This window comes from Ictalurus punctatus, chromosome 26 (assembly GCF_001660625.3).
Source record: "Ictalurus punctatus breed USDA103 chromosome 26, Coco_2.0, whole genome shotgun sequence".
Lineage (NCBI taxonomy): Eukaryota > Metazoa > Chordata > Actinopteri > Siluriformes > Ictaluridae > Ictalurus > Ictalurus punctatus.
The window spans coordinates 6,933,686-6,957,224 of NC_030441.2; the positions used below are offsets into that span (position 1 = coordinate 6,933,686).

At 37.7% G+C, this 23,539-nt stretch overlaps 1 protein-coding gene across 1 annotated transcript; it reads left to right on the top strand.

The window, feature by feature from the left end:
* The first annotated feature begins 6,799 nt into the window (after positions 1 to 6,799).
* On the top strand, positions 6,800 to 23,030 carry ndfip2 (Nedd4 family interacting protein 2). Its single transcript, XM_017458087.3, has 8 exons — positions 6,800 to 7,048; positions 16,749 to 16,908; positions 19,826 to 19,956; positions 20,083 to 20,170; positions 20,282 to 20,406; positions 20,897 to 20,963; positions 21,169 to 21,274; positions 22,047 to 23,030. The coding sequence occupies exons 1-7, from the start codon at positions 7,019 to 7,021 to the stop codon at positions 21,270 to 21,272; spliced, it is 705 nt and encodes a 234-aa protein (XP_017313576.1). The 5' UTR covers positions 6,800 to 7,018; the 3' UTR covers positions 21,273 to 21,274; positions 22,047 to 23,030.
* Positions 23,031 to 23,539: the final 509 nt, after the last annotated feature.

Genomic DNA, 23,539 nt, shown 5'->3' on the forward strand with positions numbered 1-23,539 from the left:
TCTATTAGATGATGCACTTTAAGGATCAGTCTAATTTGACGTAAAGATTTTTTACATTAGCAGGAATGTAGCACAACATGGAGGTGAGAGCAGTGGTCTGATTATTTAAATGTGAAAGTGCAATAAAAATAAGTTGTCCCTAAAATCAATGAATAATTCTGATAAATAATCGTGATCTCAATATTGATCAAAATAATTGTGATTATTATTTTGGCCATAATTGTGCTACCCTACATTTAACAATGACAAAAGCTAGACAATGGGTGCTAAACAGGACATGACATAAATACTAATGCTCATTAACTCTAAATGTGAATCAGGTGCAAACAGTTTTGTGATGTGGTGAGTGTTGTGATTAGGTGATGTGCAGGGGCTGATGGGAAGTGTAGTCCTGTGCTGTATTTGGCACTACCATGAAACAGTGGCTAAGGTAGAAGGAAGAATATTCCTTCTACCTTATTATAAAGTAGGCGACAAGCAGAATGCCAATGGAGTAGTATATCCAAATTCTCAGTATTCATAAAATAGTAGGCGATAAAAACCAGGATGACCTACTGCTTCCTCCGAGATTCTGCAGTGGGGAACCAATGGAAGATGCGCTATGCCGTCCTTATGGTGACGGGACTGGCACGGGAGAGCTGGCAGAATCAAAAATGGCAGAAGGCAGCGCACCTGCTCTTTTTAATTTGTAGGTCACATTACAGTGCCAACATGGCGGATGTGGTACATCTGGATTGTATTCTTGCTGCACACTTATACTGATCAGTGCATACTGTATCAACGGCCGAGCTGTAGGTACTGAATCAAATGCAACTGTCAAAGTACATGATTTTAAATGCAGCCAAAGTCTCTGATTCAGCTGCTTTCTCCTCTGCCCCACGGATATAACTGTCAAGTAACTTCAGCATAGCGCTTGTGTCTGTAGCGACATGTGAAATCTGAATATCAATGTGCATAATTCCAGTATAAAATCCTCACTACACCCTTACACTACACTAACTCTGAATACAACTGTGTGATTATAGTATAATCTGACAACCTCTTCTCTACCCATTTTATAATTATATTCCAATATGTCAATCAATTTCTCACACATTTTGGTGATTTCATTCCAATCTGGTACTTTGTTTTGGGGTGGTTTTAGTGAAATCTAGTCTACTATGTTAGCTTTTTTATGGTGGAAATGGGCATTTTCAATGCTTTTGCTATTTTATTATAGTCACTTGCAATTTTGTGAAGTTCAACAACCTTTTGCCGCATATCACAGCTATATTCCTTGGTCTAATGACTGTTGTTATGAATGACTAAGGGAATTTGGCCTATGTGTTACCTCATATTTATACCCCTGTGAAAAAGGAAGTCATAGTTGAACAATTTCCTGCTCCTACTCATCCACATATACTAAAAAACATTTTAATATCAATGGGAACATACTTGCTTGTATAACAGTGTAAATTTGCTGTCCCCTCAAAATAACTCAACACACAGCCATTAATGTCTAAACCACTGGCAACAAAAGTGAGTAAACCCCTAAGCCATTTTTCCCTCCCCGGTGTTATGTGACTTGTTAGTATTACAAGGTCTCAAGTGTGAATGGGGAGCAGGTGTGTTAAATTTGGTGTCATCGCTCTCACACTCCCTCATACTGGTAACTGGAAGTTCAACATGGCACCTCATGGAAAAAACTCTCTGAGGATCTGAAAAAAATAATTGTTGCTCTACATAAAGATGGCCTAGGCCAGGGGTGTCAAACTCAATCGGACAGGGGCCAAAACTCAAATCACACTTTAGGTCGCGGGCTGAACAGGAAAAACATTTATCAAACAGACTAAAACTTAACGTTTTTTGAACATCAATTTGAATCGAAACAGACAGGATACAATATTATTCCGAAATAAATAAACTTTAAATAACTTTAAAAATATTGCTCTCCATAAAAATATCTACTGTCAAAATTATACAAATTCAAAATATGAACATGTTGCAAAAAACCTGAAAATATAAATAAAAATTGTGCTTTTAAGTAAAAGTTAAAATAATAACCAATCAAAACATTTCATTTTCTTTGCACTTATGCCATTTTTTCAGAGCTGGATGCTTGGCATCTTTTCTTGGCAACAAGTTCGTTTAAGGTTCAGATGGTGTCAAACGTGTATGGCGGCAACCAGGTGAGGAGTACAAAGACAAGTTTGTCTTGCCTACAGTTGAGCATGGTGGTGGGAGTGTCATGGTCTGGGGCTGCATGAGTGCTGCCGGCTCTGGGGAGCTACAGTTCATTGAGGGAACCATGAATGCCAACATGTACTGTGACATACTGAAGCAGAGCATGATCAGTATGCAGTATTCCAGCATGATAATGACCCCAAACACACCTCCAAGACGACCGCTGCCTTACTAAAGAAGCTGAGGGTGAAGGTGATGGACTGGCCAAGTATGTCTCCAGACCTAAACCCTATTTAGCATCTGTGGGGCATCCTCAAACGGAAGGTGGAGGAGCACAAGGTCTCTAACATCCACCTGCTCCGTGATGTCTTCATGGAGGAGTGGAAGAGGACTCCAGTGGCAACCTGTGAAGCTCTGGTGAACTCCATGCCCAAGAGTTGAGGCATTGCTGGAAAATAATGGTGGCCACACAAAACATTGACGCTTTGGAACCAATTTGGAAATTTTCAATTAGGGGTGTACTCACTTTTGTTGCCAGTGGTTTAGACATTAATGGCTGTGTGTTGAGTTATTTTGAGGGGACAACAAATTTACACTGTTATACAAGTTGTACACTCACAACATTACATTGTAGCAAAGTGTTTTTTCTTCAGTGTTGTCACATGAAAAGATATAATCAAATATTTACAAAAATGTGAGGGGTGTACTCATTTTTGTGAGATACTGTGTGTATATATATATATATATATATATATATATATATATATATATATATATATATATATATATATTCTCATATGAATTCATAGGGGTGCCAGTAATTGTTGCACACCTATATTTAATATACTTTTTGCAAAAAAAACAAAAACAAACCCAAAACAATCAAGACAAATTTTCACAGCCTTCTTTGCTCATATTTACCAAGGGTACCAATATTAGTGGAGGGCACTGTATGTTATAAATTTGGATAGTGATCACCATTTTTTTAATCATTTGCCAGGAATTTTTTGCTTGTGTCAGCGTTTACACTATATTATTTCTTTCTGCTTTCATCAATAATTTTGTGCTATCATTTTCTTTTTTTGTAATTTTTTTACTTTCCTCTTCTTCCACATTTTTATTTTCCCAAAGATTGCTTTATTTGTTTTTCGTTTTTTTGTCTAAAGACAACAAGCAGATCCCCTTAGGATCTGATTAGTATAATCTCAACAAATTTTCAACTAAGGTATGTTAAACATTCAACATAGCAAACAGCATGTTCTGTGTGTTGAGTGCAGGATGTTTAGTCATTCTTCCTGCATCATTAGTAATTGCTTTATTTGTGATAAGCACATATTAGTTAGCTCTCTGAAGGAGAAGATTGCACCATTAGAGGTGTGCATCCAGATGCTGGAGAGGGTTAGCAAGAGTGAGGTGCAGCATAGTTTCTGTGGGGGAAACTCTAGATGCCTTAGGTGGAGTTAGCAATCTCCCAACTCTGACATTAGAGCCCTTAGAACAGGGTGAATGGGTGACGACTTGCAAAGATAACTTGTGAAGATAATTGCAAAGTCAAAGCTAATGCTAAGGCTCGCCCATGGGATCGGCACTCCCCTCTGCTTCATGTGTCTAACAGGTTTGCTATCCTTGGTGAAGCACCCACTAGCTATGCAGGGCACCCTTATGTCTGTATTACCTTCTGGCTCTCCCTTTTAGTTATGCTGTCATAGCTAGTCTTGCTGGAGTCCCTGCTTGCACTCTGCACACAATGTACACAATGTCTTTAACCATTATGAGACAATGAGCATACCTAATAATCTGTGTTTCTCTCTCTGTCTCCTTCGAGTTACACATGCTATTCCTGAGATACCAGTGATCCTGGTTGGAGTTCACCTAAAACACACTCGCTGCTGCTGAGGATGGCCCCAAATGTACAGCCTAAAGATCAATAAGATTATTATCGATGGTACCACTTAGAAACCATAAAAATGGCTTAGGACTGCAATTTCTGAAAACAGTTTTGCACTCAAGTCTCAGTCTCACAGTTCATAACTTCAACAAAATAGACTTAATATTAAAACTATTATGAATTCAGAAATTACTCAGTTGTTCATATTCTCATAAGCTCCTGTTTACACAATTGCACTTTTTGACCACATAGAGTTATAGAAGGGAACTTAGTTACTTAATTGCATTTTCTGTTGTCACCCAGATGAGAATGGGTTCCCTTTTATTGATAATGATAATGAGCACAGTGAAATTCTATTTTTTCACATATCCCAACATGTTAGGAAGTTGGGGTCAGAGAGGGTTAAGGGCCTTGCTCAAGGGCCCAACATTGGCAACTTAGCAGTGCTGGGTCTTGAATCCCCAACCTTCCGATCAGTAACTCAGAGCCTTAACTGTCAAACCACCACTTTTTGAGTCTTTTGAGTCTGGTTCCTGTCAAGGTTTCTTACTCAAATCATCTCAGGGAGTTTTTCCTTGCCACCATTACCCGTGGCTTGCTCATTAGGGATACATTTATTCATTTATTCTGAAATTTATATGTTTCTACAAAGCTCAGGCCTCTACAGTGCAAGAAAAGTACATTGTGCGACTGTGAAAAAAATATAGGTGCATATGTCGGAATAAAAACTGCAACTCCAAAATGCTTCTAGCTACACTGCACAAGTTACTTTCGCACTGCTTTTCATCACCTCATCAACCAAACAAGTGTGCAAATACTGCTAAGAAGCCATTATAATGACAAGAGTAACACTGTCCATCATCTGCTTCAACTTGCCAATCTCACAAACTGCGATCTTTTATTGGTGATGCAAAATGACCTGAATCTGCGACTGTGACATGTGTAGCCACAAGCCACGTCAAGCATGAGTAAGTAAATTATAAGGCTAAGGCTACAAGGTTGGGTGTAATTCAAACTTCTTTATTAAATAATTCCTCACCAATCATAATCAAGAGTAGCAACTGTTCAGTCTGTAAACAGCTGCCGCTCTCCCTTCACCAACTGTAATAGACAGTGCATTCACTTCATTTAAACTCAGGTTTGACAGATATCACTAGAAAAGTAAACTTCAATGTTCACAGTTTGATTTAATCCAGCAAGAAAACTATTATCAGCAGACATGGCAACACTGTACTGGGGGAACCGATAACTATGAACAACTGATAAACAAACAAACAAACAAAAAAACTAATAAAATGTAAAGACAGAATATGTGCTTTAGTTATTAATAAATTATTTAATATAAAAAATAGATATTATAATACATTCATAAAATATAAATAAAATGAGAAATGAAATAATGCTTAATTACTATGGGTTGCATTTAATATCAGTTTGACATTAAGCTTGGTAGGCTATTTTCTTAGAAGGCTATCAGCCTTTTTCCTAATATGGATCATGTTTGTTGTAGTCTACTTTTAATTAGGACTCTTTGTTGTTTAAGATATTTAAAAATAAATATTTTATGCTTGTTTATTTATCAATTATCCAACAGTATTTCTCATTGCTAATATTTTAATTCAGTTAACCGTGATTATGAGCAGAGAGCTTACATTTAACTGTTTATGATAGCCAATCTGATTAAAGCTTAAAAAAAAAAAAAAGATTGATATCCGGATCAGTTTTGGTTGATCAAGATGACAAGAAATCTATAACGGCTGTGAAAATTCTGATCGGAGCATCAGTAATGAACACCATTAAACTAAAGCACGTTGCATCTGGCGGATAAATTAACTCACCCAATCACATCCTATATAAGATATATTCAGATATATACACAATATACACAGAGCGGTTCGAGAACTGACTCCAGCCCAGAACCATGACAGAGGAAAATGGCTAATAGTGTAGTTTTATATATATTTAAGAGGAGCAGACTTTAAAGACTGAATATTGGGGTTTTTTGTATTTGTTTACAAGGTGGAACAGGTTAACGGTTGTTGTTTTTTGCATACAGCCTGTAAAATTAAAATTTTAAATTTAGTTTATCAGAAGGTAAATTAATTTGTTCCTAAATTCTGTCAAAATTGACAAGCTCAAGTTTTCTCATGCCTACTTGTGCATTATATTGTGGCACATTAATGTTACCATGTCTAAAAAGACTAAACTTCAACCGTGCTCCTAAATTTTGGACTGTGCTCCTAAATGTTTGAGCACAAATACTCCTAAAAGAAACTGTAACCGTAAAGCCCTGAAGCTGCTTTGCAACAATGTCCATTGTTAAAAGCGCTATACAAATCAAAATAAATTTAATTGTTTTCATCATCTACGCACTTCTTTGTTCTTCATATTTGTCTGCATTTTTGATAGAAATTATAGTAAAATATATTTTGTAAATGTGTAGAAAATTAGTTTTTGGTGCCTTGACAAAATACTTTATTTATTTATTTATTTATTTATTTATTAGAAATTTATAATATTTTCTATTCAGACAAATAGCATATCTATTCTATTCCGTTGTGTCTTCCTTGTTCATAGAGCATGTTTTTATACTTTTATATGCATATAATCATGAGAAAGCAATGGACTATGCAAATAATTTTATGACGCCATCTGGCGGCTTCTAGTTACATTTGAGTCCACGTTAGCTTTACCCCTGAAATGAGGTGGAAACATTTGGTGTACTGTCCTTTGAAATCTGGCAACCCCACTCCCACTCGCTCTGTGCTTTACCGTTGTGTGAGGAGACGGATGTTTGTTTAGAGCTTAGATCCAAATCACCCTTTAAACTGGATTTGTTGTAAATGGGGGAGATATATACCCTTCGTTTTCAACAAAATTATCCTGTTAGCCGTTTACATATCGACAACTAAAGTTATTTAGTGTTATTTTTTGTGATTGTTCTAATAACCGCTGTGAAAAAGAAAAATGGAGTCAGCGGTTAGCCGCTATCAAGTGGTAAGTCAGCTAGCAAAATTTACTAACCAGACATTTTAAATAATAATTACAAATAATTTAAGAGGACGAATGGTATATTTGTATATGTTTAATGATGTTCCCCAGGCTTTTACTCAGCCTAGCCCATGTTGTTGTTTCCAGATATCACAGCTGCTAAAGTCAATGGCTGAATCTCAAATAAATATCTAGTGCACAACGTAGGTGTGATAGCTATTATTTCGTTCCCTGTTTAGTGCATTTATCAATAGAGTCGGAGAAGTAAAGGCCATGGATTCGTATTTATCTACTTATTTGTTTGTTTACACAAGTCGTAAAATCCATTATTTAAAGTCGTAGGGTTAGTGCCCATGTGTAGGGGCTATAGTTCCAGTTGGGATTCGGCCAGCGCCGACTTCCGTGTTCCAGATTACACGGCATTTCTCTAGAGTAAAATAGCTGTAATAATAATAAATAACGGAAATATTCAGATTAAATATCCCAAATGTATATAAATCTCTATTTTCTATATGGCTGTGCAGAATATGCTCTAATGAGGCGTTTGTTTAACTGCGTGTTGAATGTTATCTTGACATTTGGTTTTTAAATGAATGAGAATAGTGTAATAGTTGTGTAGAAGAGTTAGTGTAAATGTGTGTATTGATAAAAAAACCAAAAGCTGTGAATTACTGTCTATAGCAGGGAATAGGTGTGTATAGATGTTTGTATGTATTGTTCGGAATAGGTGTGTTCAGGTATATTAATGGATTGACATTAGGGTGTTATAAATGCATGGTATTAACACTGCAAATAAATTTCATCCCATTTATTATTTTTGCCAACTGTTTCATGATTGATCAGTAATTAACATCATATTGTGTTTTTAAAAAAAAATTATTCTAATGTTATAATGACTTTATTCATTGTGACCCCGTATTACACAGTTGTAATGCGTGTCGGATTGTGTATAGGGTTGAGAGTCTCAATCTGTATTTAAAAAAAATTATTATTAACAAGGGGACCTTGGTTAAATCCTGAGCTTAGGTTTCTGTGTGTGTGGAGTTTGACATGTTCTTTCCACGTGTCTACATGGCATTCCTCTTGGTTAATTAATAATCCATAATTAATGTAATGGGATTTGAAAAGCAGATTTTGTGGCATTTTGATGTATCAAAAATACTGTAAGTGGCATGTCTGTGACTAATGCGGAAGTGACGTTTGTGATCAAGGTGCTCTGAGATTCTTATCAGTTTTCTGAGAAGCATTGCTCACTGACTAATAAACTGATAAACCATCAAGTCTGTCATCATCCAATGCAAAAGTATGATGAGGGAAATTCAGAAGTGTGTAACTCACAGACATTACACTATTTCACAGATAAAAATGGAGAAAAGCAAGCTCAAATCATACACACACAAACACACAGTGCTAAGAATATCTGTGCAATTATTTCACACTGCTGCTTCAGACAAGAAGATCAGACGTGTGTGTTTCTGGACTATAGATCTGGTGTGAGTGTGTGTGTTAGTTAGGGCTGCACGATTATGGTCAAAATGATAATCACGATTATTTTGATCAATGTTGAGATCATGATTATTTATCACGATTATTCATTGATTTTAGGGACAACATATTTTTATTACACTTTCACATTTAAATAAACAGACCACTGCTTTCACCTCAATGTTGTGCTACATTCCTGCTAATGTACAAATCTTTGCATCAAATTAGACTGATCCTTAGAGTGCATCATCTCATAGAAGCAAATTATAAATAAAATTGTGCCCAAAATATCCATCCATCCATCCATCTTCTATATCGCTTAATCCTTTTCAGGGTTCACAGGGAACCCTGGAGCCTATCCCAGGGAGCATCGCGCACAAGTTGGACCCGTGCACCCCCTGGACAGGGTGCCAATCCATTGCAGGGCACAATCACATACACATTCACACACTACGGACACTTTGGACACGCCAATCAGCCTACCATGCATGTCTTTGGACTGGGGGAGGAAACCGGAGTACCCGGAGGAAACCCCCGCAGCACGGGGAGTGTCTCCGCACACACAGGGCCACGGTGGGAATCAAACCCCCGACCCTGGAGGTGTGAGGCAAACGTGCTAACCACTAAGCCCCCCCCAAAACATAGGATAAGTAAAAATTAAAATACCATCAACCAAATGAAAACATGCTATCAAATATAACAATATGCAACTAAATGAAAAGAATTCATGCCTATACAGAAAAGGCAATAACAGTGTTTACAGGATGAGAGACGCAGCCAAATCACCCAATAGAGTGGTGCAGTGATGACATCATTTTGTAGTCGAACCCGGAAGTCATCACACTGGTTCCCTCGACAAAAACCCAATAGGATTTTCCCATAGACTTTTGCATTATTGCAAAAAAATAAGCTCTGTGATCAACAAAAGTTTACAATACTAACACGTTTTGTCCATCAGCATAATTTTCACAAATTAACACAACTTTTATGAAGTTTGAAGTCTAAATGCAATCGGCTGAAAGAAAAAAGTGAACCTTATGCTATAAATGAACTACACCACGGTCGCTCGACTTCAACGTCACCATCACCAAGTTTCCAAGAATGTTTCCAAACTTGATTTAAAAACATTTTCCATAATACAGATTTACTCTGTGGATGAATCTTCACCCATGTTATTTTTTATTTTTTTTGGGGGGGGGATTGTGCACAGCATACCTGAACCAGTTTATCTGCAAAGACTTTTCCTGTTCGGTGTGATTTACGTTTAATGTCCCCGACAACATCTGTAGTCTCATTTAGCAACTTTTTAGTGTTGTAGCGCACTCTGAAACCCGAAGCGAAGCTGGCAGTGCGGGTGCTAAAATGCTAGCTCGTTTCCGGGTTTTGGCATTACAAAATGATGTCATCCCTGCGCCACTCTATGGTGACTGGCTGTAAGCGCTTGATTTGATTTGCAGCGGAGTTTTCTATGAGCGGAGGATGAACTTTAAACATCAGTATCGCAGTCGGTCAGATTCATCTAATCGTGGGCAGTCAAAATCATAATCGAGATCAATATTCGATTAATTGTGCAGCCCTTGTGTGTGTGTGTGTGTTCGGTTTACAGATAAAGATCTGCAATCCCATAATTTCTGAAATCCCAAAACAGAAGTTACACTGCAAGCACACAAATACACAAATAAAATAAAAAAAATATAAAAAAAATTTTTATATAATGACAATAAACTTCATTACATTTATGGCATTTGGCAGACCCCAAGAAGTGCTTTGAAGTCTCTCAATAAATACATCCCAATACTGGTTCACTAGGTAATGCACAAAGAATATCATCAGTCTCTGTTGGGAGGTAATTAGAGATGTAATGGTATGTAGATTTCAAATCACGATTATCGTGACCAAAATTATCATGGTTATCAGTATTATCACGGTATTGATAAAATATGTTAAATGTACAAAAAGTACTGATACACACAGAAACGTGTGTATAAAACCCATTTAAACGGGTTTTATATTTGACTATAAAGTGATGGATGGTGGTCACTAGGTTTGCTGCGATAGTTGGTGTTCCTGGTGTTATATGGTGTTCGGCCGCGCACCGATTACACCACATGCCCACCACGGCACCGCCCGCCACTGTCGTTTTACTTTTTTATAGTAGTAAAAATCATTATGTTTAGGATGCAACTAATGATTATTTTCATAATCGATTAGTTGGCTGATTATTTTTCTTCTTCTTGTATTAATCGGATGGGGCGGGGCAAACTTTCTGTACCATTTTTTTTGTTTACTTAGAATAAAATCCACAAACTGAATGTTACAAATATAAACTTCAGGCTAAACCTTTACACAACTGTTTGTCGAAAACAGAAAAGAACCCAGTACACACACACCAGAATATACAGTATCTCACAAAAGTGAGTACACCCCTCACATTTTTGTAAATATTTCATTATATCTTTTCATGTGACAACACTGAAGAAATGACACTTTGCTACAATGTAAATTAGTGAGGGTACAGCTTGTGTAACAGTGTAAATTTGTTGTCCCCTCAAAATAACTCAACACACAGCCATTAATGTCTAAACCGCTGGCAACAAAAGTGAGTACACCCCTAAGTGTAAATGTCCAAATTGGGCCCAATTAGCCATTTTCCCTCCCCATTGTCATGTGACTTATCAGTGTTACAAGGTCTCAGGTGTGAATGGGGAGCAGGTGTGTTAAATTTGGTGTCATCGCTCTCACACTCCCTCATACTGGTCACTGTCAGTTCAACATGGCACCTCATGGCAAAGAACTCTCTGAGGGTCTGACAAAAAGAGTTGTTGCTCTTCATAAAGATGGCCTAGGCTATAAGAAGATTGCCAAGACCCTGACACTGAGCTGCAGCACGGTGGCCAAGACCATACAAAGGTTTAACAGGACAGGTTCCACTCAGAACAGGTCTCGCCATGGTCGACCAAAGAAGTTGAGTGTACATGCTCAGCGTCATATCCAGAGGTTGTCTTTGGGAAATAGATGTATGAGTGCTGCCAGCATTGCTGCAGAGATTAAAGGGGTGGGGAGTCAGCCGTCGTCTCAGAAGGAAGGCTCTTCTAAAGGTGATGCACAAGAAAGCCCGCAAACAGTTTGCTGAAGACAAGCAGACTAAGGACATGGATTACTGGAACCATGTCCTGTGGTCTGATGAGACCAAGATAAACTTATTTGGTTCAGATGGTGTCAAACGTGTGTGGCGGCAACCAGGTGAGTACAAAGAAAAATGTGTCTTGCCTACAGTCAAGCATGGTGGTGGGAGTGTCATGGTCTGGGGCTGCATGAGTGCCCCCGGCACTGGGCAGCTACAGTTCATTGAGGGAACCATGAATGCCAACATGTACTGGACATACTGAAGCAGAGCATGCTCAGTATGCAGTATTCCAGCATGATAACGATCCCAAACACACCTCCAAGACGACCACTGCCTTGCTAAAGAAGCTGAGGGTGAAGGTGATGGGCTGGCCAAGCATGTCTCCAGACCTAAACCCTGTTGGAAGGTGGAGGAGCACAAGATCTCTAACATCCACCAGCTCTGTGATGTCATCATGGAGGAGTGGAAGAGGACTCCAGTGGCAACCTGTGAAGCTCTGGTGAACTCCATGCCCAAGAGGGTTAACGCAGTGCTGGAAAATAATGGTGGCCACACAAAATATTGACACTTTGGGCCCAATTTGGACATTTTCACTTAGGGGTGTATCACTTTAGTTGCCAGCGGTTTAGACATTAATGGCTGTGTGTTGAGTTATTTTGAGGGGACAGCAAATTTACACTGTTCCACAAGCTGTACACTCACTACTTTACATTGTAGCAAAGTTTTATTTCTTCAGTGTTGTCACATGAATAGATATAATGAAATATTTACAAAAATGTGAGTGGTGTACTCACTTTTGTGAGATACTGTATATTATTAATTTAGGACTGTAGTTTAATTCGGTGCTTTTTGTGCATCCATAAAAAAATAGTGTAAGTGTACAGTTCTTAATTTGGGACACAACTTTAGTATTTACTCTCCGAAGCGTGTTTTCGGAACAGATGTAATGTAATGAGTAAATCTCCCCTGAGCCGTGCGCAGACCAAATAATCGATAATGAGATTCGTTGAAAATGATTTTCATAATCGGTTAGTATTAATTTTATCGATTAGTTGTTGCAGCTCTAGTTCAGTTAGAGAACATGGTGGAAGGTAGCAACAACGCTCATGAGAATTTCCAACCTTCCAAGAAGTTTTGTGACTGTAAGTTATTCTCTTAAAATTAGCATTACTTGAGTCCATACGGTATAAAAACATCACAATTTTTACATATGATTTGATAGATTATTTTATGAAATATAAAAAATCTAAAAAGTGTGCATCATAGCTGACACATGAACACTTTCAGTTGGTTTTATGACTGTCAGTCATTCTCTTCAAATGCTATTGAAGTTAGAGATGTGTATACCATCGTTGTATGTAACTTTAGAGATGGTCCCTTAATTTGCGAATATCAAACGTCCAACGTCAAACCCATTTATGCCAGTCTTTTCCCCCCCTTGCTTTTAAATCGCGTATGAATGGGTGTGAGCAGTTCATTTTCGATTACGAAATTAGCGCCAATTCGGGGGACGCAATTGCTTTTATGATGGGTTCATTATTATTCTCAATGAAAAACACAACAACAAAACATTACAATTATAAACTTGATTATATTAAACCAATTCTTCCACCATCATCTTGTCAGTCAGCTTGCCTCACTATCTGTCAATGAGCTCGCCTCAGGTTTGTCATGTGTTAAATCTTGACTCCTGCTGACCTGTGCCACAAATCTGACTCATTTGGCTGATGCTGAATTGAGCAGAAGTGCTCAGTTTTTAATTGTAGCATCCGTTTTCATGCTCAAAAAACAATCAATGCGTTTACATGGACAACAATAATCCACTCTTAACCCGATTAAGACCATACTTTGATTAAGAAACTACCATGTAAACAGCAATTTTTAATTACCTTAATCTAATTAAGGTCATACTCGAAGTAAGCAATAATCGAATTAAAACAGGTGGAGTACTCCTGTTTTAGTCACATTATGGACGTGTATTACCTTAATCACATTATGAACGTCGTGTGAGAGTTTTCACTGCATTTTGCGACAGGACACGGTCACACATGGCAGTTTTACGTTTTACGGCGAACAAGAGAGTTTGGCTGCATCCCAAACCGCATACTTGCCTACTATAGGCCTGTAGTGGGGAAAAATACATGTATCTCGGCTACTATATAGACAGTAAGTATGCGGTTTGGGACGCAGCCCACAGCTTCAAGCAGTTGTCTATTAGCACGTATGGAATGACAAATAATTAACTGCACTTAAAGCATTCGTAAAAAAATTTAATAAAAACACCCAAAACTGTATACGGTACCATAACGAAGACGAACTGTATGTTGATACGTGAAATTCTGGAGGGACATCGGACGGCGTGGTGCGGTGACGTAATGATGCGGGCTGTTAATCTAAGTATGTTCTAAAACATGTAAAACAGGAACATGACAGGAGTATTCTAAAAGTGACTAATGTAAACACCTTAATCACATTATTATTTTACTCAGAGTAAGGTCAATAATTAGATTACTTCTGTATATGTAAACGTAGTCAATGTTGCATGCTGCGCCTGTGTCAAACTCATGCTGAGTGTGTGTGGACAGTATTTACTGTGAGTTTTACAAATCACAATAATTGTGCACGGTTTTTAATGATAATTAGATGTGACAATGTAATACTAACCATTAGGGAATTTTATTGTGGTTTATCATGAAACCGGTAACCGTTACATCCCTAGAGGTAATATTAGGGATGAAACGGTTACCGGTTTCACGTAAAAATATAGACAACACAACTTTTTTTTTTTTAATGAGAAGTGCTTATTTAAGTATTTTAGGAAGAGGGAGGTCTTTAGATGTTGTTTGAAGACCACCAGTGACTTGTAAGACAAGATAAGATGAACCTTGTATGTGTTTTACACTTCAAGCATTCTCACTAGCAACAGGAACATGGTACAAGATTCGGAATTCGGAATTCGATGGATTAGGACGCGAATTTGGAGGCTCCTGCTGATTTCAATTAAAATTGTAATTAATTTGCGCTTTTCAGTCATACAATATATTTTGACTTATTCTACTCCATTTCCTTATTTGTGGCGAGTTAAAATGTCTTGAAAGAACACGAAAACCCATGGTAGCATTCAGACACAGCTGAGGCCTGGTGTGCGCGCCGTGAGCGAGTCCCCTTCTCCCCCGAATCCGCATCGCCGAGCAGTGACCCTGACTTCACCGCACTCAGACTTGAGCTGCTAGCTTTACTGAGGAAGGACATCGCCGATATTTTTAAAAAGGAGCTCCAGAAGCTCCAGGAGACTCTCGGGGAAGCGCTGTTTACTATCCAGCTTGACCTGCAGGCCGTGAAAACACAGCTGGCTAGTGATAAAGTCGTTACCGAGGCTACCATATCAACACTGAAAGGTACTGTTGGGGAAATGGAGCACGCTCTCTCCGGTTGCACCGATGACATAGTTCATATGAAGACTACTATCGAGTCTCTCACTGCGACCGTGACTCAATTAGAGAATAAATGTGAGAATTTGTAGTCGAGGTCATGGCGCAATAACGTTAGGATAGTCGGAGTTCCAGAGGGCGCTGACACCTGTACAACTGCTGCTGTAGCGGCCTTGTTAAAAGAGGCGTTTGGTCTGGAGAAGGAGCCAGTTTTGGTTCAGTTCAGCTGAAGCCCAAGCCTGGTGAACGACCACGAGCTATTGTGTGCAGATTCCACTATCACAGTGACTGTGTTGACATTTTACGCCGCGCGAGAGAGGATTAAAGTGAGGGATTTGATCATCTCCGTATTCCCTGACTAAACAGCCAAGATAGCCCGGGCCCGGGCTGCATTTAACGAGGTTCGGCGTCAACTTCGTGGTATTGAGGGCGTACATGGAGTATATGGAGTACTTCACCCAGCTCGGCTTTGCATTACATATAACGGTGTTCAGAAGGACTTTATTTCAGCGAAGGAAGCAGGAGACTATGTTAAACTTTGAACTGCATCACCTACACAGCAGACTTTTTTTTTCGCTTTTCTATTATTTTTATTTTCTTGCACTCAGACTTCCAGCTCTTCTGTCACCTAGATTCTGTGGACTCACTCCTCTTAACTCTACTTCTGTATTAATGTGGTTCTCTGTTTTGATGCTCTGACCGGGTTAGAGTTTCTGTTTATTTAATTTTATAAGTGTTATCTCCTCGGCTTTACGTGCTACACTGTTATATTATTTGTTACAAGTCTTTAAAAGTTAAGGACATTATATTTGTTAGTGTGCGCAGACTGTTTATCAGACTTGAAGTCAGTAGGGGTTTTTTTCTCTTACTGGAACTTTTTGTCTTGGTAATTTTGTTGGTTAGTTCAGCTTGTTTTCACATTGTGGACAACTTTACGTTTTTGTAGGATACTGCTGTCTCTCATATTTTATGGAGACTCTGGGTGTGGGTGTTTGGAGGATTATGAGAGTAAGCAGAACATGCCAATGCTTTGAGGGATGTGAATTGGAACAGATTAATGTTATTTAATTGCAAATCTGTTTTTAGAGGATTTAAACCGAACATGGTGAACAAGTTATATTATAGAATTCAGGCAATTTTACTGGGGTTATCTCATACAGTGTAGCAAGTAATAATCTGGAAAGACCTTTATAATATTACAGTCTAAAACTGGATTTAAAGAGTAGCAAATCAGTAAATGAATCACGTGAAAATGAATCTCATGTAAATTAATCATATGAAAATGAATAAAATAAATTAGACAAAGGAACATGGTACAAATCTCAAGATACAAATTTTGTAAGTGTAGCATTAAAGGAACAGTAGAGATCCATTAGTCCCAGTTATTGTATTTAATTCCTAGTTAACTATTGTAGTAGGTCTGACCCCATGATGAGCTTAGCACAATATTTTATGAAGATATAGAAGTAGTAGACTTATGAATACTTTAGACTCATCTTCAGATATTTTTTTTTGTTTAGGCAGTTAAGGGTGGTGCCCAACCATGGTAGTTTAGCAGTGGTTGGATTTGAACTCACAACCTTCTGATTAATAGCGAAAAGCTTTAACCTCTGAGCTACCACTGCTTAGTGTTTCTCACTCAAACAGCTTTCATTGTTTCCAGTTACACAATGAGGATGACCCCTCTGAAACAAGCCTTGCCGAAGAGCCTTCCACTTCTTCCCAGGCTGCCGCAACTAGGAACTCCATCACCATGGCATCTGACAGCGAGTTTCCACCCCCCTCTTATGCCAGCTTGGCATTAGGAGCTGCAGCCTCTCCGGGTACATTCTCAAAATTATTCACTATTCCAAACTTCTTTCAAATAGCATTTTAATACACCAAACTGTTTTTAAGCCAGTTTTACCTGTATTAATTTAGCAGACTCTCTCAAGAACAATTTTTAAAATAAACATTGTTATATTTAATTGATTCTTTCAGTAAATGAGATTTAGATTAATTTGAGATTTGACACACTGCTAACCAATATTTGGGGCCAATTTTTATTGACCATAAATTTGATGTTTGCAGTGTGAAAATGTACAAGAATGCAAGTCTTACTCACAATTTTAATGAACATAATGTTTAATATTAGAGCCTTATAAATAAATAAAATTAACATAATGTTCAGTAATAGAACATTATAAAAAAATAAAGTGCTTTGAACAAAAACTACAAAAGTATACTGATAACAGTCATCATCTCAAGCTGTGTGTGAGAGTGAGTGAGCGAAATTATATGGCCAAGTACATTGTACTTTTTGCCAAATGCATTGTTCAGCATGTTCTTACATTTACATTTATTCACTTAGCAGACACTTTCATCCAAAGCGACTTACAAATGAGAAAAATACAAGCAAAGCGATATATCAAGCAGAGAACAATACAAGTAGTGCTACCATACAAGATCCATTAATTGAGTTCCAGAAGAAGCAAAGTGCACAGAGTAGAGGTGTAAGTGCAAATTTTTTATTTATTTATTTATTTTCCTGAGTTGGTTTTTTGAAGATGATGAGAGATTCTGTGGTCCGGATTGAGGTTGGAAATTCATTCCACCACTGAGGAACAGTTAGTGTGAAGGTTCTTACCTTTCTTCTCACTGCAGAAGCAAAAGCAGGCACTGCCTCATTCCCACTTTTTTCATAAACACCAAAAAGCACATTTGATTGGATTTACTTGACATGTGGTCCACATTTCTACCAATCCAATAGCACTGCGAGCGGGATATAGAGACAAACTACAGAGGTTTTGATCGGTTGTACTTGATGCATCATCCACATTTTAAGTGATCCACTTTGCTTTGAGCGGGACATTGGGCCAGACAGCAAAGTGTGTTTTTGTGATTGTGCTTGCGTCAGATATGAGTACACATAACAAAAAGCACTTTTATTGACTAGGAAACAAGTTCAAGTGTGAGTTCCAATAATCGGAAAAATTTTGAATATTGGCTCCTGGCCAATCAGTAATCAGTTAACCCCTACTTTTCATGCACAAAGAACCCTGCCAGCAAGGCTTTTGTTGGCAGAAAGGGGCCCGGGGCATTTGGGCTCCAATGGCAAGGGCTCGGCACAAGAGTTTGTATGGCCAGGTCACCATTGTGGGTCCCTCGTTTCCCTTTTTTGGTCCACAGCTCCAGATTTTGGAAAATCTCGCCACTGGTTGAGGGAGAACAGCCTCCTTTTGCCTCTCCTTATGGTGAGTGTGGTCAGGACCTGTTCCAGGGCTTCCACTATACCCCTTGGGTTCGTTGCTGCCCATGTGCTCACTGCTTTCCTTTCCTCTTGGGAGAGCCCCATAGGAACTTGTTAATAACATCCCCTTGACCACTTGGTTGGCTGTTAATTGCTCAGACTGCAGCCAATCTTTAACAATACTGCATTCCATCTGCTGCCAGAGGATGATCCCTCTTTAAAGGCCCATTTATAAAAATTTGCCAGCTGCGGCATAGGGGCGGTAGCGCGCACCAAGCTAGGGTCTCACCAGATCATAGTTTCTAGCATCCTCTGGGGATAACGCAAAATGGAGGTTGATCAATTGATCGGTTTTGCCAATTAATCGGCACTGATAACCAATTGCGTTAACTATTGGTTATCAGCAAAAATCCACACAGAGAGTTTTTACTGGTTGCGTCTGTTACAGAGCAGCTAAGAAGGGTCCACTGTCATTAAACAGTACAAGAGCAGCCTCTAGAGGCAAAATAAGAACTATTACTGATGCCTCAAGGTGTAAGTTTTAACACTTGAGACTACACTTTGCACGGAGCAGGATACTTCAGATCCGGATTTAAAACATCGACAACAAAAAGGAGATATTTGTAATGTTATTTTTTAGTTCAGTTTGGATGTATAACTTTTTTTTAGGTTTAATATTTATTAATATCTAATATATATTAATATTTATATATTCATTTCATTTTTAAAAGTACAGTGTATTTTTTATGGTACAGTCATGATGTTTTCATTCAGTATCAATTTTAAAAACTATCAGTTGATTAATTGGTTATAAGCACACACACCAGAAGATATATTATTAATTTAGGACTGTAGTTTAATTCGGAGCGTTTTGTGTATCCATAAAAAAATAATGCATAAATATTTATATACAATATAAACTAAAATAAATTAATAAAATTAATTTTATATATATTAGTATTCATGCATTACTTTTTATGGATGCACAAAAAGCACCGAATTAAACTACAGTCCTAAATTAATAATAAAACTCACTTTCACTGCACCTTGTGGTTTCTGTTACTCATTGCTTTTAGGAATATTGTTTTACTTGTGTTTACTTTTGATCATAATATTTTAATTAAAAATTACAGATCTTAATCGCACTCCCACTGTGCATCAGCGTGTCTACACTGCAAGCGCGCAAATACAGCATATAATGGCAATAAACGAGCGTGTGTGTGTATATATATATATATATATATATATATATATATATATATATATATATATATATATATATATATATACACACACAACAGTTTAATTTGATCTTGATTGTTGCAGACTTTTGAGATTAAGGAGTGTGATGATCAGGACCAGCGCAGTTCTCCCTTGTTCCTCGAGTGTATCGTATGAGTGGGGAGTTTTCTAACATCAATCGTTCAGTGGAATATAAAAGACTCTTTACAATTCGCCGTAGAACACTGTGACCTACTTCAAGCACTGAAACTTTGTGTATATGTCCACAGAGCGTGTGTTTCAAGGGGATTTTCCTGTTCCACCCCCCTACAGCGTGGCCACATCACTCCCCACCTACGATGAAGTTGAGAAAGCCAAAGCAGCTGAACTTGCAGCCTCGACCAGAGACAGCATACCACGAGTGAGACACACCTGCTCTAACACGCACGCACACACACACGCAAAAGTACCTTTATTTCACTCTTTATTTTTGTCTCTCTCAATATTGTCTCTCTTTCGCTGTCTTTCTCTCCATTCTCTCTCTTAGGATGAGGATTTTCCTCCACGAGATGATTTCAGTGATGTTGATCAGCTGCGTGTCGGAAACGATGGCATCTTTATGCTGGCCTTCTTCAGTGAGTTTGTGTTTGTTGTGTGTTTTAACTTTTCTTACTCTTTGTATGGCTGTGTGGGTTTGGATGTGCGTGTGTGCTTTATATTTGCTCACTGTGTGTGTGTTTCTGCAGTGGCCTTCCTGTTTAACTGGATTGGTTTCTGCTTGTCATTCTGTCTCACTAACACCATTGCTGGCCGTTATGGAGCAATTTGTGGATTCGGCCTGTCCCTCATCAAGTGGATCCTCATTGTCAGGGTAAACACACACACACACACACACACACACACACACACACACACACACACACACACACACACACACACACACACTGTGTCAAATGCAAACAGGCAAAGATTTAAAAAAAAAAAAAAAAAAGACAAATATTTTACTACATATGTAAGTGAGTTTGCTAAGAAGCACAAACCACATTGATATTCACATGTAGTGAGTGTGTTACAGATAAAATGTGTGGCCTCTAGAGTCACCTCATCTCTCACTAATAAGAAAGCTAGAAATGAAAACAGACTTATAATAAAGAGCTGCACTAAACTGAACTGTGCTTCCTTTATGCCTGTTCTATTTGTAATAAACTTTTATTTATCTGTGGAAAAGCCACCACTCTAATGAATCCCACAATGCACCACAGTAGGAAGTGTTTAAGCCATGTATGTACAGAATACCTATACTGCCCTGTGTGGTGTTTTCAGTGGGCACAGTGTTGATGGGGCTTGTTTTGTTTTTTCAGTTTTCTGATTATTTCACCGGGTACTTTAATGGACAGTACTGGCTCTGGTGGATATTTCTGGTTCTGGGTAATTTATTGTTCGTTATTATTGATGTATATTATTTTTTTCATATTTCCTTCTTTAGGAGGCTGATAGTATAAATATTAACTATCTTATTATTGGGTATAAAAACAAAACATAATTAATCAAACTATAACATAAATGTCATTTTATGGTGAATTTCTCATGCAGTGACCTAAGTCTGTGTGGGTGTGGGTGCATGCGTGTGCAGGTCTCCTGTTGTTCTTTAAAGGTTTTGTGAACTACCTGAAGGTGAGGAACATGTCTGAGGCCATCGCCAGCACACAGAGAGCTCGCTTCTTCTTCCTCTATTGAAGGTGTGTATGCACACTCACACAGGCACACAGAAATAGCAGTGACATGTGGAATGTCATTTATGCTGGCCTTCTTCAGTGAGTTTGTGTATGTTGTGTGTTTTACCTTTGCTTACTCTTTGTATGTCTGTGTGGGTTTGCATGTGCATGTGTTGCATTGCAGCACCCAAGGCTTGTACATATCGTATAACGAATTAGTGTTTACCGTTAACTCTCAGTCTTCGGTCTCGTTTTTATTCATTGACAAAAATATCAGTTGGCTTTTGTCATAGTTTTTTTTCCATCATGAATTTGTTTTTATTTAGTTGTTGTCTCTTTTGTCAGTCAAAAAATGTTGACAAAACTATGACGGAAATTATTTGTGCAGATGGACGATAAAAAAAGCAGCTAAATGTACTTTATTAGTGAATTTGTTGAAAATATTTGACAGGGGATTAAACCAATTCATCAACTGCATTAAGCTGGGAAGAGTTTTTTTTATTTTTTTTTTATTTTGTTTTACTTTAATGAACTTTTACCAGCTCAAAAACAGCTGGACTTGGAGAAAAGAAATCTCCCAGATGCTGCTGTACACATCACATCCTACACCTATCATTAAGCTATAAGGGGTTACATATATATATATATATATATATATATATATATACACACAAAAACACACACACACAAACACACACACAAACACACACTTGTCTTGATGTTTTGTACCTGTTTCTCTGTCTATCTCTTTGTCTCTGTTTCTCTCTCTCCACCTGTCCCTCATTATGTTTTTCAGGATCAATTCCCTGAACATTCCTTCTGCTGATTTGTAACTTGTTGAACAGGAACAGCAAGTAGATGCAGTGGGAAAGGGCATGGAGGAAAAAGATCGAGAAAGAGGACAATAAGGAGCTCTCCAAAACCCTGCCCCCTTATTAAAGCCACTCAAGCTTCATCAAATCCTCATTTCATCCCTGATACTAATGATTTTTGCCAAAATTATGTTTAAATGTAGTTTAATAATGAATTTTGCTAGTTTTGAAAAATATTTACTGTTGAATGATGATCAACAAACTGCACTCAGACAAATAAAAAAAAAACTGTCTGGCGAAGATGTCAATATGCAGCTAAGATTTTCTTAATTTAAACGTGAGCAGTGATTTGTCAGTCATTAGCACTTTTTGAATTAAGGACCTTGGCGACTTATTGCAGTATTAACGTGCTTGATAATTTAATTGTTTAAATAACGATAAGGTCAAACTTCATGCTGATGTACTTTTTGCACAATTTCTGAGAAATTTCTGATGTGGGAATTTTATTTAACTGTGTTGTGATTAGTTACATGCATCTGCCAATCAAATAGAGAGGATTTGAGTGGATTTTGAAAATGTTCAGTTCCACCTTCTGTCTATTTCATTGGTTCAATCATAACCCTGTCTACTTTAAGGAGGTTTGTGTTTAGCAAATTAATATTCCCATGTTTAACTATAGATTAGTGTTGTTAAAATGTTAAGACTGGAAGTGCAATTCTCAAATACTCTTTTTTTTTTTTGCACTTTTTTGTTATTAAATTTTTTATTGATTAAATAATAATGTGTAAATTTCCTCAAACTGTGAACAGGGATTAGATTAGTTTAGGAAATATAAACCGCCTGAATGAGGTGACTGTTTGATCAGCAATAGCGGATGATTAATAACATAGCTCAGTGCATGGTTATAAAACTCAGCTGTGCCATTTTAAACTGAACAATGAAATAAAACCTGACAAAATGCTTACAAACTGTTTATATTTACTTTTGTTGTTTGGTTGTCCCTTTAAAAACAACTGTGTGTATGTTATCTTGCAATATGCCAATAACATGCCACACAAACCCAACAAACATCTGTTAGCTTTAACTGGATCTTAAAGTCAAGGGCTACATCCTGAATCACACACAGCACTATACAGTGTGTACTGCAGGTGGAGTCTTAGCATATTTGTTAATTGATTTAAAATTTGGCCTAGTCTTTACCTTTTGTTTTAGTTTTTTTGTCTATGCAATTAGCAGTATGCTAATGTTAATATAGCACTTATTGTAATGATTTGTTTAAAGTGTGGAGGTAGTTTTTGTTGAATTACTAGAAGAACAAAGTGTTTCACTTCTGTTTGTAATACTGTATGTCCTGAGTTCAGTCACCTACTGTACACCATGAAGTTCATTAGATAAAGGATTAGACTAAAGATAAAGTCTGTGTAAACTGTCATCCAGGATTCTGCTGATGTTCATGTTTTTTAATCCATGTTTTTTA

What these genes read in the sequence shown, in the direction of transcription:
- ndfip2 (XM_017458087.3), top strand. Translation starts at nt 7,019, where the DNA reads ATGGAGTCAGCGGTTAGCCGCTATCAAGTG. An exon ending in AGGAGCTGCAGCCTCTCCGG is followed by an intron (nt 16,909 to 19,825) that starts GTACATTCTCAA and finishes ATATGTCCACAG; the next exon opens with AGCGTGTGTTTCAAGGGGAT. An exon ending in CTTTATGCTGGCCTTCTTCA is followed by an intron (nt 20,171 to 20,281) that starts GTGAGTTTGTGT and finishes GTGTTTCTGCAG; the next exon opens with TGGCCTTCCTGTTTAACTGG.